The 15,150-nt window shown below is 40.5% G+C and overlaps 2 protein-coding genes across 2 annotated transcripts; one reads left to right on the top strand and one right to left on the bottom strand.

Moving 5' to 3' along the window:
• Window positions 1–630: 630 nt before the first annotated feature.
• pacc1 (proton activated chloride channel 1) lies at window positions 631–6,744 on the bottom strand. Its single transcript, XM_033642134.2, has 8 exons — window positions 6,502–6,744; window positions 4,706–4,814; window positions 4,300–4,509; window positions 2,348–2,502; window positions 2,011–2,153; window positions 1,720–1,861; window positions 1,522–1,629; window positions 631–1,446 (listed from the first exon to the last, which is right to left on the bottom strand). Exons 1-8 carry the CDS (start codon window positions 6,535–6,537, stop codon window positions 1,285–1,287), a joined length of 1,065 nt encoding a protein of 354 aa, XP_033498025.1. The 5' UTR covers window positions 6,538–6,744; the 3' UTR covers window positions 631–1,284.
• A 3,466-nt stretch (window positions 6,745–10,210) lies between these two features.
• On the top strand, window positions 10,211–13,120 carry nenf (neudesin neurotrophic factor). The gene is made up of 4 exons (XM_033642317.2): window positions 10,211–10,420; window positions 10,549–10,609; window positions 11,200–11,303; window positions 12,468–13,120. The coding sequence occupies exons 1-4, from the start codon at window positions 10,235–10,237 to the stop codon at window positions 12,642–12,644; spliced, it is 528 nt and encodes a 175-aa protein (XP_033498208.2). The 5' UTR covers window positions 10,211–10,234; the 3' UTR covers window positions 12,645–13,120.
• Window positions 13,121–15,150: the final 2,030 nt, after the last annotated feature.

The raw sequence follows: 15,150 nt of genomic DNA on the forward strand, positions 1-15,150 counted from the left end.
TTAACATGGTGGAGAGGTTTGTGTGTCTCTGTGATCCTGTGAGCTGTGTTGTCCGGGGTTAACAGCTCCTGGTAGGGTCTACCAAGGCGAAGTGGTCCCAGGGAGGGGCCAGACTAAGCGCCGCTCAAGAGGACCACAATGAAAAGGCACATTCAGGGACAGAGACATCGCCCAGTATGGGGACACCGGGGCCCCTCGAGCCAGACCTGGAAGGGGAGCTCTTCAGCAAGAGTCTGGTGGCTGGGCCTGGGCCATCGGGCTCAGTTGGGCTCAGCCTGGATGAATAACATGGAGCCACCGCCCTGTGGGCCCACCACCTGCAGGGACTGGCATCGGGGCCCTGATGCACTGTGTGCTGGGCGGCAGGCAGGGGGAAGGACCCGGGTGTGCTGACCCCTGGTGTCGCAGACTGTCACTTTCCACCGCAGCATAAATTTAACTTGTGTCTATTTCCCTGGCTGCATGTTAGTCGTATGTTGGATAACAGAATAAGGTAATAATGATAAAAACAAAGCTGTTAAACCTCAGTTAACAAAGTTGATTCTACATTTTTTATCTATGCTTTGTAAATTAAGGCAACTTCAGACAGAACGTGAGTAAATTACATACTCTTCACCACAAACTGTAAAATTTAGGCATAAAAATATATTTTTATTTTTCAGAATTTCCAACAACACAGCATTTGAGATGCCACACAGAACAATGACACACTTGAGACATTAATTCAAGTAAATTTGAACAGTGAACACGTGGATACATTTCTACATTATGTTCAAATCAAAACGACATGACACAAAGACAAAGTTCAGCCGGGACAGAAATAAGAGTCATCAAATATAATCATCGTGCTCCGTGACATAAGGGTGATATTTTATAAAAAGTCAGACACAAGCATAAAATACAATATTCCCTTAAGAATAAGATCATAAAATCCAGCAATGTTTCGACCAAAATTCACATTTTTTCAGTTTGATGCCTGAAACGACCTGTTGAGCATTTCAGCTTCCAGCAACAAGCTCTTTTACGCGTGTACAAAACATTTATCAAATACCTCTCATTCTGAAATCCAACCACTAACAATTCTTGATGAACTGGCCGTTTTTAGGAAATGGTTAATCTTGCTCAACACATCACTGTATCTGTATAAACATTTCATAGTGTTGATAATCTTCGCCAGTGATTACAGAATGATGCGAGTAGTGACCTAAAAAAAAACCACAATTGTGTAAAAATAAAACTCACTTGGATAATTTGGATTTTGTCCGACTGTGACGTCAGTGCTTTTCAGGTGACTTGGTTCAGTTCCCGAGCTTTATTCCTCAGATGTCTCTTACGCATCCTGATAATCCACTGAATCGTGAGCTTGGCAAAGTTAGCAGCCTTGAACAGAGCCATGAAGACGCCGCAGAGAATGGCGACAGAGTTCCAGGGATTTGCAGTCACGATCTGTTTGGAGAGAAAGCCGTGTTAGAAGCTGATACACTGATGTGGACAGAGGATGAAACGTGCGGGGGAACTCACCAGTTTGATTTCCTGCATAAAAGGATCTCGCCATTCAAAGACGGCAAAGAAGAGCTGATTGGTTTGTTCTGACTCAGGCCTTTTGTCGTTGAATTTCACCACAGCAGACTGGAGGATCGAACATATACGATTAAATTACCGCGCCTAAAATCATCAAGTATGTACGTATGTGTAGCTATATAGTTCGTAGATAAATACCTCTTGCCGAAACTCGACAGATTCATGGATTTTGCCAGACGTCCTCACTAAAGACATCTTGACCCAGGTCCTGAATCCTCCAGAGAAAGTCCATGTGGAGTAGTTCCTCTCACATTCCCTCATGAAGTCTGATTGATTTTCACTAGAGAGCCAGAAAACACATGTTACTGTCAGACTGGATCAATCACTCTTTGTTTCATGAGCAGATAAGCCGTCAGTCACATGGTTTATTTAACTGATGTTCATCAATCACACCAGTCACAGGATCTAAACATGTCTGTTTGCAGTTACCTCTCAATCAAGTCACTGAACTTGGCAAACAGCATGTAAGTGATGGCGCTGAAGTCCTCCTCTGTCTCATTGTGACTGAACTGCATGAAGATCAGCTCCTTGTTCCTGACGTCAGATGGGCCACGCACCACCACAGCTCTTCTCTGTGAGAACAAATTCAGAATTAGTTTAATATTTCTCTCTCAAAGCAGCTCACTTTCACAGAGTTCAAGATCTATGTTGTGTCTCCCAGCTCTGTGGTGCATGGCTTGTGTGTTAGCAACCCAATGACCAGAGAAAATGCTAGCAATGTACGTTTCTGCAAACAACAGATATGTTACACGTTTTTCTGGCTGACCTCAGTCAGATTGGAAAATGGTCCGAAGTACGTCACGTCTTTAATCACACAGTCTCCTTTCTGAGGCTTGCCTGGGTCTACCAAAGGCGGGATGTAGTCGTGGTAGTGATGTCTGCAGCTCAACAGCCGAGCTTTGCCGGGGTACAGAGCGATACCTGCACAAAGATTGTAAGAAGGAAACCCAGTGAATAACGAATCATCATGTGGTAAGATTTAAATACAGCAGCATGCTGTTGGGTGTCTGTTATGTGCAACCACTTTAGATTTATATGACACAAATGTTCAGTGTCAGTGGGGGGGGGGGGGGGGGGGGCAGATAAGTGGATGGATGGATTGTTAGTGATGGAGTTGCATACATTATTTTTTGATTTTGTATTTTTGTTCTATGTTGTCTGTGTGTAACTTTATCTTGCCAGGACACTCTTGAAAAAGAGATTCTTAATGTCAAGAGGTTTTTCCTGGTTAAATAAAGGTTAAATAAGATCACCAAATGATTCCCGAGCGCGGCACTGCTGCTGCTCACCACTCCGTCAGGGGATGGGTCAAACACGGAGAACAAATTTCACACACTCAGGTGTGTGATAATCAGTGGGGCTTTAACCTTTAAAGTCCCTACAAGGAACTTTCATCATGAGTTAATTTTGGCGACCCTGTGGACAAAAGCGGTAGTGTTTTGCCAGAATGAAGCCTACATTTCCCATGAGCTCTAGCGCGTATTGTCGTAAAGACGCTTACCTGGCTCGCGCATGTGTTTGTTTTGGGGATGAATGAAACAACAAGACGGGAAAACTTTGCCCCCGCTCCTATCGGGGATCCCAGCTCACCTCTGCTGCGCCCCAGCTCCACCTCTCCGGCGTAAGCGCCACCGCCACCGGGGTAAACGCAGCGGTCGGCTGGTAAGGCTGAAGGCCTGTTTGGCGAGCACTTCCACAGCTTCTTGGACTGAGTATGGAGCGGTGCCTCGCCTCTTTATTTCTTGGCACTCGCTGGACCCTGTCGACGCCTGGCTGGTACCTGTCGTCGGCCCAGATGAGGTGTTCCAGCCCCACGGCCCCTGCTCTCCTCGTCCCCGCTGGCGCAGGGTGAATCTGTGCAACCTGCGGCCTCTGTGTGTGGCTCCCCGGACAGCTAACGCCGTGGACCCGCCGGTTCCTGCCAGGATTGGGCTGGTAAATGCTGGATCGCTAGCGAACAAAACGTTTATCCTGAAGGATTTCCTGACTTCCCGAGGATTGGATTTTCTCTGTGTGACTGAGACGTGGCTGACTGTTGGTGAGTCCAGTGCTTTCACAGAACTTTTACCCGATGACTGCTGCTATTTTAACTCCCCGCAGACGTCGGGTCGAGGAGGAGGAATAGCGACTATTTATGAGTCACTATAAATAGGTCCGTTCGAGATGAGCCAGTCCTACGCAGATTCGATCACCGGCAATCGGCACACAGTGCATGCCGGTTAGTTTTGTGTCCGACTTCATCCCAACTTGCTCTGACGTATTACAAAAGTGGATGGCGATAAAACCGCGAGAGCGAGGCGGCCGGCCGACCTGGGGCGGACCCGGAGACAGTTTCCTAAAGGTATGGATATACACTATATAGAAATAGCTTATCTTCACACCGATGGTCTCATTTGCTGTTGTAGGTCACGCACAGACATCAGCAGAAACAAGAGACTTTTGCACATCCAGTTAAAAGTTCCTTGTAGCGGCTTTAAATAAAAAAAGCTGCATAAGACGCTGACATTAGCCTTATGCTGTAAGATGATTTTCATGTTAATATTTCCACATATTTACCTAAACTTTAAATGCAGGAACTTTCCTTACCATGGAGTTTTTTTTACATCGTATTGTTGGTACTACGTTTACTTGTATGAAACATCAGAACATTTTTCCACTTCTCTTCTTCACTACTGTTCCTGTCCTGATCCCAAATGACTGTGCATTTTTTAAACAAACCTGGGTGTGAAAACGAGTCAACCTCTTTGTACGTCACTGACGTCACAGGGTGGTTGAGTTTCTCCAAAAAGTCTGAGATGGTCTGGTAGGCCAGGAACGCCGCCACCCCGGTCAGCAGCAGGTAGACGAAGATGAGCACCACCGTGAAGAAATTCTTGAGGCAGGTTTTACTGAACCTCCTCGCTGGACCGTTGGAGATGAGGTCGTCCTCTGCAATCACATTGTGCAAACTCACTGTCAAGGCTCAGGACGTTTCTTTAATGGGGTCAAATTACTTAATTAAAGTGTAATAACTAAATTATATTCAGCAGTTGGACACTAAAATTCTGCAGCTCAATACAGCAGCAGATTAAAAGTGTATGAAGTTGTCATACTGAGATGTTTAAGATCACACTGTGCTCATTACCTTGTGAGATGATGCCGTTCGGCTCCTTGGGCTCCATGCCTTCAATGGCATCGTCAAAGAAGCCTGCAGGCGGTGTGTAACCTTCATCATCATCATCATCATCCTTGAACTGTGAGGTCAAGAAAAAGACATTAAAGGGTAACTTCAGTATTTTCTAACCTGGACCCTATTTTCCGATGTTTTTGTGTCTGTATGACTGATGGAAACAACACTTATATAATAGTAATAATAATAAATATATCTTCTTCTTCTTCTTCTTAAAATAAGCTGAGGCTTCAGTCTACACTTTTTTTGGTCTATCTGTTTTGTTTTCCTTTGTTTTTTCATTAAATAAATGTGTAAGTAAATGCCTTGATGTTATTTATTCTTTATTACGTGCATTCCTCTTAGACAATTGTTAACAAGGACCAAAATAAATTACCACTACTCCTATGTTGTGATAAAGAGAAAGATCATTTTTTTAAAACCAGAAAAAGCCCAAAATTCACCAGACACCATTTAATTGTTTGCCTTAGATTCATGTTTTCAAACTGTAAAAACAGAAATTATTGTTGGATTGTCAAATTAGCAACGATCCTCGGATACAACGTGTGAGACTTCCATCAGAAAAAAAATACATTTCCAAATCTGATCTTAAAATAGTGACATGTCATCAAAATCACTTAAAATTTCTCACTTTAAATTTGGACAAAAATTAACTGTTTGCATAAGAGTGAAAAAAAGAGACTTTTTTCAGCTCCAGGATTTTTTACTGTCAGACATCAAAGGGTAAGTTTTAAAAATCTTATTTAATTTATGGTATATATCATATTTATTTTATTTATATTGTGCATGTATTGCTGCATATCTGACAAAGATATTGAAGGAAATTAATCATTTAATTGAATAGGTTTTATAGTTATGTATACATTTATAGCTCATGGAGAAAAATCATATTTTTATCTTAGCTACTGGCTTTAAAAAAATAATAAAAATAAAACAATGGCACATATGGGTTTGGCTTTATTTTCAGGACATATATAGCAAATGGCACCATTTTAAATTAATAAAATTCTTTTTTATCATTACTTTAAACACAGGTATATTTTCAAGTTGGCAATCTGAATCACTTGCAAGGGCCCGCTCTCTAGGGGCCGCTCCACGCCACGGGCCTCAGTGCAACTGCACTGCTGCACTGTTTATTTTAACACCTCTGGTCAACATAAAATATAATAAAATAAAATAAAATAAAAACGCAGTTCCACCCCAGCCATGTCCTCCTCTGATAATGTAGGAACAGTCCCTTCAGTGCTTTAGTAAAAGAGCTGAGTCAGCTTACTAACATCCTCCACCACTGAGTGTAGTAAAACTCTCTGGCTTATAAAGTGTCAATTACAGTGTTTTAAAATACATTACATAAGTTATCTACATCACAGCAATGATCCTCCATAATGGCAGAGCTCCTACAGTGACTTAAAGTTATGCCTGAACACCTGCTGACATTTTAATTCACACAGGGCCTATGTATTGTAGCAGACATCCTGTGGCCGTTGAGAGAGGAGGGGGTCACCTCCAGTAAATGAGCAGACACTCAGAAAACAAAGAGTCAGCTAGATTCACACTGTGGCAAACAGCAGCCTCAGCTGTGCAGTCACATGATGTCAGGGAGCTGCAGTCTGTCTGTCCCTTCATGTCGGGAGGAAGTTACAGAGAACAAACCTGTTGTCCTCGGATTATTAAACAAACATCTCTCTCACACACACACACACACACACACACACACACACAGACAGTTAACAGACCGGAAGTTGTCCTACCTCTTCGTAAGACCGGGACCTTTCTTTCCCGAGCATTCTTCTGCACTTCCTTCACCTCCACACAGCTGTCTCTGCTCCTCGAAGGACCCGATGGACTATTTGTCTCAAGTCTGAAAACTAGTTTTAATAAGTAACAGGTTCATTTTAAAGGATATATAAAGTCCCTCCTGTGCTGAGGTCCCGGTGGTTTACCGCTCTACAGGGAGACACACACCACACACACACTCCCATGGGTGTTTGTCGACGTTAGAGGCCCACCCCATGATAATGAGCCACCTACTGTCCATGCTCCAATAGTAAACCGTGTGTCCTTGACGTTTCCTTGCTCCCTTCCTCCTCCCCTTAGGGTAATACCTAGTGCTGCCTTAAAGTGCACCTCGTAAATGTCTACGTTGCAAACAGATCTAAAAAGTGAAGCGGATGTAAATCCTTCCTCATTAATGTTCTCCATGAAGTTTTCAGTTAAACTTCTTTAAGGAACTTTAAACCAGGTAACACACCTGTTGAGTGATGAGTTCATTACAGCTGACTAAAGGAGTCAGAGGTATTTTTGCCATTCAGTTTCCACATTCACCTAAAAGCCCATTTAACTTTTCATATTAGACTAATGTTATTAATGTTATTATTCATATAGGCCATTTCACACACATGCAGTTCACATTGCTTTAGGCCTACATAAAGCATTAAAAACCATTCCATCTATCTATCTATCTATCTATCTATCTATCTATACATACATACATACATACATACATACATACATACATGCATGCATACATATATGTTAAACCCAACTTAAATTTCATATAACTAGAGGTGAACTTTAATGACAAAGCCATCAGTCAGTGTGGGTCAAAATGCCAAATAAGGCTTTTATTAAACTCAGTGTCCCTGACAGCAGTATTATAAAAGCAGTTAAAAGTAAACACATCAGGGGTGTGGCACACCGATCTATAGGCCGATGCACTGGAAGATTACTATACTATACTATACATTCATTCATTTTCCATAACTACTTATCCTGTTAGGGGTCACAGGGGGACTGGAGCCTATCCCATCTGATACTGAGGTGGGGTACACCTGCAGGGTACACTGGTCACCAGACTATCACAGGGCTGACACATAGAGAGAGACAACCATTCACACTCACATTCACACCTACGGACAATTTAGAGTCACCAGTTAACCTGCATGTCTTTGGACTGTGGGAGGAAGCTGGAGCACCTGGAGGAAACCCACGCCGACACGGGGAGAACATGCAAACTCCACACAGAAGGGCTCCCCTCTCCTTGGGTTCTACCCAGGAACCCTCTTGCTGCAACAATGCTAACTACTGCACCACTGTCATATATATATAAATATATATATATATATATATATATATACATTTTTAATGTGTGTGTGTGTGTGTGTGTAAATATATATATATATATATATAGGCTATATATATTGTTGGGAATAGAATGATTTTATGTGTTTTACTATAAGTTGTGTTTCACTATATAAGTTTTAGATGTGTGAACAATGAGAATACTGAGATGATTTCAGATGATCTGAATGTGTTTGCTTTGCAGAAGTGGAGAAGTACAGGAGAGGAAGAGACATGAAGTCTGAGGAGCACATACCGCAATGCTTAGATAATTAGTTTCATATATGGTAAAAAGAATAGAAAGTGATGAACAAATAGTAAGGTACAGCACGTGTAGGGAGTTGTGTTGTTCTCTTGTCTTTCAAAACAGGAACCACGCCCCCACCGCCAGCAGGAAGGAGTCAGATTAACACGAGGCAGGGGCGTGGTGTGGTGAAGGAGGAAGTGGAACTGCCAATGAGAAGAGGACAACGCCTTGCGTGCACAATGACACTCTGTTACGCTCAAATATACTGGGTCAGGGGAAGGACAGGAGGTCAGACTTCGTGAACTGACACACCTTTGTTGTTCGTCAGGGACGTGAAGTTGAGACCCAGAGCTCTGTAATTTTATTCCTTTACTGCTTAATAAACTACATTAACTGAGACCGAATATCTTCTCCTATTGCTTCATTAAAGAACACGCAGGACTGAGCTCACACATAGCACATTAGAGAGTAGGATGAGACTCTTAGTCCAACAATATAAATATATATATATATATATATATATATATATATATATATATATATATATATATATTCACACACACACGTATTATAGTATATATGTAAAAGTGCATTAAGTATATTAATAATGATATTAATAATAATAATCTACCAGTGCATTTGTGTTTTGTAAGTTATAAACTAAACTAAACTTAATTAGTTTATCTAATTTTACAAGCTTCTGCTGATAATTCCATGTGTGGTGTAAAGTATTTAAGAGGTCTCAGTATTAACATGATGATTTTCTCTTTAATAATCTTGGGACCTGCAGCAGTGCGAACATCTTGTGTAGTTTAAAATACGTGAGATACTCAGGTGGTTTTCCAAGAACTGCTTTGTAAATAAATCAAACTCAGCACATGAATCTGAGACTTTTTGCATGACAAACCGCCATTTTACTGAGGGTCACCTGCTGGACGGACCACTTCCGGGCGGGAGTAACCATAGTAACATCCCCGGAGTCTCCACTGGTTGCCTAGCAACTGCCCCCTCGACCCAAAATGGTGGCTTGTCATATTAATGCTTCGGTTTTTATACAGATGAAATTAATGTAACCATAAAACACGTTAAGAAGTGAACTTTAGAGGTGCTGGTAGGTGGATATTTTTTGTTACTAACATACAAGCCTCCATGTTTTAAGACAAACTAACTAATGTCACTGTGCGAAGGTGAGTGGTATAAATGTTCTCATGTAATGTTAGCCGCTAGCTAGGCTATATAATGCTAACATTAGCTAGCAAAGTAACTATCTACAAGAGAGCCAAAAAACATAATTCGAAAAATGTCAAACTTTGTTTAAAAGTGAAGCAAATATTTTTCAGATTAGAAATCAATCTTGTGACAAAATTCACTGGTGGAATAGAAAGTAGCCATTATTAAAGATAACTTTAGCATTAATGCTAACTTAATTATCACTGTACTTTGATGTGCTTGTAACGTTACTTTACTGGAGTGTTTCCTATTTTGAGGCTACTTAAAACTTCAACTCCACATTCTGGAGGCCACTGTCAGACTTTTAATCCACTTAAATTGAATTTAACGTTAATTTACAACACAACTTTCTACTTATGTTTTAGATTGAGACTTTTTTTTTGTTTTGTTTTAGACTGAGATTATATTAAATGCTGTGTTCTTAAACATTTAGGGATAAATTAGGCAGGTTTACACTTTTTCATACTCTTATTCCTTCTTCTTACTTATAATAAACGATTCTTTTCATCAGAGTGACTGTAACAAGTCACAGTTTTACATGGGGGATCAAGTAAGTATTTTCTGATTCTGACACACAGTAGTGCATCACGAATTCTAGTGATATTTTGTATAATGAGTACTTTTACTCACTTTTACTTAAATTTGTGAGTATTTTATCACAGTGGTATTACCTCTTTTACTTCCACTACTTACTTTTACTTTCTTTTAAGCTTTTAACCGTATTACACGGTTTCAGTGGTTGAAAGATGAGGGGAGACCTTATGTTTTCACGAGATTGATTGTAATTGTCAAAAACTGGTATAAACTGCCCGACCGTGAGGTATCGCTAACATTTCCGACGGCAGTGAATGCATCACCAGCTCCACAGAGTAGCGACAGGGAAGTGGATGACACAGTTTCCGTATCAAACCCGTCCAAACAACGGTCCTACCATGGCAACAGCGAGAATTTGTGTCCTGTTTGTTGTCCTGTCTTCGACTTTAGCAGAAGACTTAAAATTAAAATACAAAACTCCCACTGAACCTGTCCGATTATTCACTGAGGAGGAGCTGAAGAGATACGACGGCAGCGAGGTAAACTTTATTGTAACTCTGAATCCAGGTTGAGTTTTTGTTCCTGTTTTAGTCTGTGCATCCACACACACGTGTACTGATAAAGATTTATCTGTCTTTTTCCGTTGTTTCTCTCCTCCCTGTTGTAGGAGGGACAGACCATTTACATGGCAGTAAAAGGAGTTGTGTTTGATGTCACCAAGGGAAAAGGTAGCTATAAAACCCAACTTAATCCCTGGAAATTAAACTGTAATGATTTATAAGATAAAACATGACTCTGTCAGGGTGTCTGCATGTCCTTAGAAGTCAGTAAATAGACTTAAATTTGAATATGTGAGGTCTGAACTGCTTTAAACATTTTATTCAATTTTGTTTATCCATTTTTAAATTTCTTTGTAGTCTTATATGTAAAAGTCCACATTTCTAATGTTACAAATCTTGAAAAAAAAACCTCTCAGTACTCTCATTTTACTTCATACTTGCACTTACTTGTTGGCAAAATGTAGATTGACGTAACTCACTCTAATGACCATATTCTTACATAACACTTACCTTGCACAAGACCACATTCATACTACTTGCCTGCAGTGCTTACCTGTGATGCTTAAACAAGTAAAACTTGATTTGTCCTAAAATCTGTTGTAAATTTGGTTAAAGGTGTCTTGAATAGGTTTTAAAAAACATTAAATTTAACTGTCTGATACCCGTAGACATACTGAGAAAACTGGGAAACTGGGAAAACTTATTCTTATGTTGCATTTGTTTTGAGTTGGTTTTATTTTGCTGATTGCATATTGCAGAGTTTTATGGAAAAGATGCACCATACAACGCCCTGGTTGGTAAGGATTCCACTCGGGCTGTGGCTAAGATGTCCCTGGACCCAGCAGACCTGACATCAGATACTGTAAGTTCAGTCTCAAAGGCTGAAATTGTGATTGTTGTGGGGAGTTGTAGGTGGGGAGGTATTCTTGTATGAAATTGTATGATGACAGGAAAATCATCCTGGGAACCCCAACCCCCCCCCCAGTCGCCCTTCTGGGACAAATAAGAGTGGAAAGAAACAAAGAACAGACATCTGACACCTGAGTGTTGGCTTCAAAACAGCATATAGCATTCATGAGCTATATAATTATAGATTTAACAGTTTCGTCTGAATGCACCATACTCGCAGGTTTTTCAGTCATTCTGCATTTCCAGCAGTATTTTTGCACAATGTAGACTTTTTAAAGCAATAAATAATATTTTTCAATAAAATTAATTGTGTGGAGACCCGAAACTAAACTTTCCATATGGGGGACACTGAGACTGGACCACAGACTGTTAAAGTAATGGACAAAGCTACAGTGACGTCACCCATTGGTTTGCGGACTCCTGTTTTGAAGCCTCAAGTTCGGCACTTTGGCTGTCACCATCTTGGTTTTTTGGAGCCAGAAGCGACCATATTTGAGTGAGATGCCGGAGGAGCGAGGGGTTGATCTATCAGCACTATCAGCAGACAGCCTGTCTTTCAAAGTGCCCTGCCCTTAATTAAGTGTAACTTTAATCCTTAATGAAATATAAACAGGTTGAGTTATATGAAAAACAATTTCAAAGAACTAGTTACAGCAAAAGTTGACTGTTGCATTGTCTCACGTCTATCGTGTCTTGGCCAAAAAGTTGCACACAAATACACTGCAAAGCCGATGGCCAAACAGCACGTACTTTCAGCCCCTGTGCGACAGGAAACAACTCTCCACACCAGCAGATGTAGGTCGTCTGTCGCCTTTTTATAGCCGATTCAGCATGTTGAAGCAGCGTTGGTGTCAGCGGAGCTCGTCGTCGGTGAATAAAATCACTTATTGGCAGTTCAGCTCAGGTCACAAGAAGAAAAACAGAAGTGAGGAAAGTAAACTAAGAGCTAAAGTCAAGAGGGAGTGAGACCAGAACAAACTTTCATCTTTGGCTACCTTAATGTACTTTTGTAGACTTGCTGTAAATATAAATATAATTACCTCAAATGGCTTCACAATCTGTACATCATGTGACAAGTGCCACATAAAGTTCTTGTTTTCCATCTTTACATTTACAGACGGGCCTCAGTGAAGAGCAGCTGGAGTCTCTGGACAGTATATTTGAAGGCACGTACAAAACAAAGTATCCCATTGTGGGTTACACGGCATCACGCATCCTCAACGAGGACGGAAGTCCCAACAAAGCCTTCAAACCCGAGGACCAGCCTCATTTTCAAATCAAAGATGAGTTTTAATCTCATTTTACCTCTTTTCTCTTTACTTGTGAGAATCAGAGCTGAATATGCCAGGGTGCAATACATGTACAAGAGAAGAAGAAAATACACAATAGAAACTTTTTATTCATATTCATTACCTGAACTGAAGGTTTACATGATCTGTTGAGAGCTTTAGCTGCACAATTACTTTGAAATCGTTTCAACACGTATGGTATGTTTTTTCTAAAAATACATTTCATGAAAATTAGTGATAGTACAATATCAGATTTTCACCACGATTATAATGGCCGTAAAAGTTCATGATAACAATATTATTGTTATACCTATAAAAAATGAAATAATAATGCTATCAGTCAAATTCATCTTTATTCTGTTTTGATTGGTAAATGAATTACAGTCAAAATACAAGTGTAGAGATGTTAAAGACTCTCTCCACCTCTATACATAGCTGCACAAAAAACAAGGCAACCCTATGGTGTTGAAAGAAATAGAAATGATTTAAGAGGCGCTGGTTATTTACACGATATTTTCACGTGTGTTATTAACAGGACGTCAGTCATTCCTTTTAAAATATCTTGGTTATTATCAGTACCTGTATATCACAATACATGTAGTCATGATTAAAATAAGGCTGTTTGATAAACATTTGGGAGGAAAATGATGCTGACTTTTAAAGATCCCACCCAGACACTTTCTAAGAAATATAAAAAAAATACTGTTTGGAAGACAGATTTTTTTCACCTAAAGGTTCAGGGGAAGAATGAGAAAACATCTTTTTAGTGTCAAACTGAATATGTGTTATTCTGCACAGTGAAGCTCAAACTTCAAAAATAAAAATAAGTAAAACACATTTTTAAATGAGGGGGACTTAAATTTTATGTGTGGTCACAGTGATCATCTTCTACCTATGTCAGAGCAATTAGAACAAATGAATGCACAGAAACATTTTATTGGCTTCACAGAAAGACATCTAATGGCCAAATTAAACTACGCGTGTAATGGATTCAGAGTTATGGCAGTCAAAAAAAAAAAAATCAGCTGTTTCATATGAATATTCGACAATTCAAGTTTTTTTCCCCTGTGAACTTTAAAGTTTGAACAGGACTCAGCAGGCCGCACAGTATGGCAGCAGCATTCATGTAATACAGTAAACAAGCTAATGGTGCTAATGATGGATTGGAAATGTGCAATATGATTTTTTGTGTCACTTGAATCAAACAAAAGCCGGAGACTTTGTCATATTAAGTAACTGTGAGCTGTAAATTCACCACTTCCAAGCAGAAGAGAGATGATAATGTTATCTCAGTGCCTTATGGTGCAGAGTCTCTCTTCCTCTGTGCTGCTGCATCTTGTTCACAACTGTCTGTACCAAAGAGTATCGTGAAGTCAAGAGTGCTCCCTGTGCTGCAAAACCGTGGGCCAAAATATCCCCAGAAGTTCACTGCACAGCACACTGACTAGCCAAAAAAAAAGGCCACAAAAAAACCTGCAGGCTCGACTTGAAGCAATCTCAGTCGACTGAGTGTAGGGCTGCACGGTATATGCGGTAGACAGTAAAAATGATATAAATTTGGCCCACGGTAGAGATTTGCGCTCTACCGTCCTATCGTCGATGACGTCATCGCACCTGCCTCAGTGTGAAAATGGCTGTGAGCACAGAGACAACGGAGCAAGAGGAGCTGGTTCACGTCTGTGATTTAGCGTAGCACGTGCAACATGTGTTGCTGGAGAACTTGTGAGTGAGTGAGTTAATGTTTTATGAACAGCCCCGGACTTCTCAGACTCTTTTAGCAACTTACCGCTCAGAGGGAACTCATTCAGTGTCTCCTCTGGCAGCAGCACAGCGTCTCTCCCTCTCCTCTCTCGCCGTGCGCACACGGGAGTTGGTTTTCGGCAAGAGAGTTTGTCATAAACCTTTGGTAATGTAAACCTATGTGACGCTAGGGGCTCCACAAAAAACTCCATATGTGAATGTGTGATAGTTGTGGTATCATAACAGCCTGTCACAGGTTACAGCGTGATGATTAGAGGAGAAATGGCAGAGCATAAAGGTCCAGGTGGAAAAACACAACTCAGTCATTTAGGATTTTGCTAAAAGAAGGAAATTACCTTTTGATATAGATCCCAGGGGACATTTTGCACCATAGAATACTGGGTTTTAATTTTGAGTTTTGAGATCTGCATTCTGCACAATAAATGCTCTAAAAAATACATTATATCTTTGCTTTTGTTGTTGTTGTTTTTTTTATCAATTTAGCTTTGCTAAGGGACTACAAAACCCATTCAGAAACACTTCTATTATAACTTTTACACTTAAATTTATACCGCAATATATACCGTTACCGTGAAGGGATTCGATTTATACCGTGATATGAATTTTAGGTCATACCGCCCAGCCCTAACTGAGTGGTTTCCAACTGATGAGTTGCACCTCAGACTTTGAAGGGGCGGCTCTAGATTAAATATTATCTATGTATTTAGACAGAGGGAGTGAGCTGACAGACCAGATGAGATAAACTAAGAA

Source organism: Epinephelus lanceolatus, chromosome 15, assembly GCF_041903045.1.
Source record: "Epinephelus lanceolatus isolate andai-2023 chromosome 15, ASM4190304v1, whole genome shotgun sequence".
NCBI lineage: Eukaryota > Metazoa > Chordata > Actinopteri > Perciformes > Serranidae > Epinephelus > Epinephelus lanceolatus.

Excerpts from the sequence above, each read along its gene's own strand:
- nenf (XM_033642317.2), top strand. The coding sequence starts at position 10,235 with ATGACACAGTTTCCGTATCAAACCCGTCCAAACAACGGTCCTACCATG. Across the intron at positions 10,610-11,199 it reads TGATGTCACCAAGGGAAAAG|AGTTTTATGGAAAAGATGCA; the intron begins GTAGCTATAAAA and ends TGCATATTGCAG. Across the intron at positions 11,304-12,467 it reads CAGACCTGACATCAGATACT|ACGGGCCTCAGTGAAGAGCA; the intron begins GTAAGTTCAGTC and ends TTACATTTACAG.
- pacc1 (XM_033642134.2), bottom strand. The coding sequence starts at position 6,537 with ATGCTCGGGAAAGAAAGGTCCCGGTCTTACGAAGAG. Across the intron at positions 1,630-1,719 it reads CTGTCGAGTTTCGGCAAGAG|TCTGCTGTGGTGAAATTCAA; the intron begins GTATTTATCTAC and ends TCGATCCTCCAG. Across the intron at positions 1,447-1,521 it reads TTATGCAGGAAATCAAACTG|ATCGTGACTGCAAATCCCTG; the intron begins GTGAGTTCCCCC and ends CTCTCCAAACAG.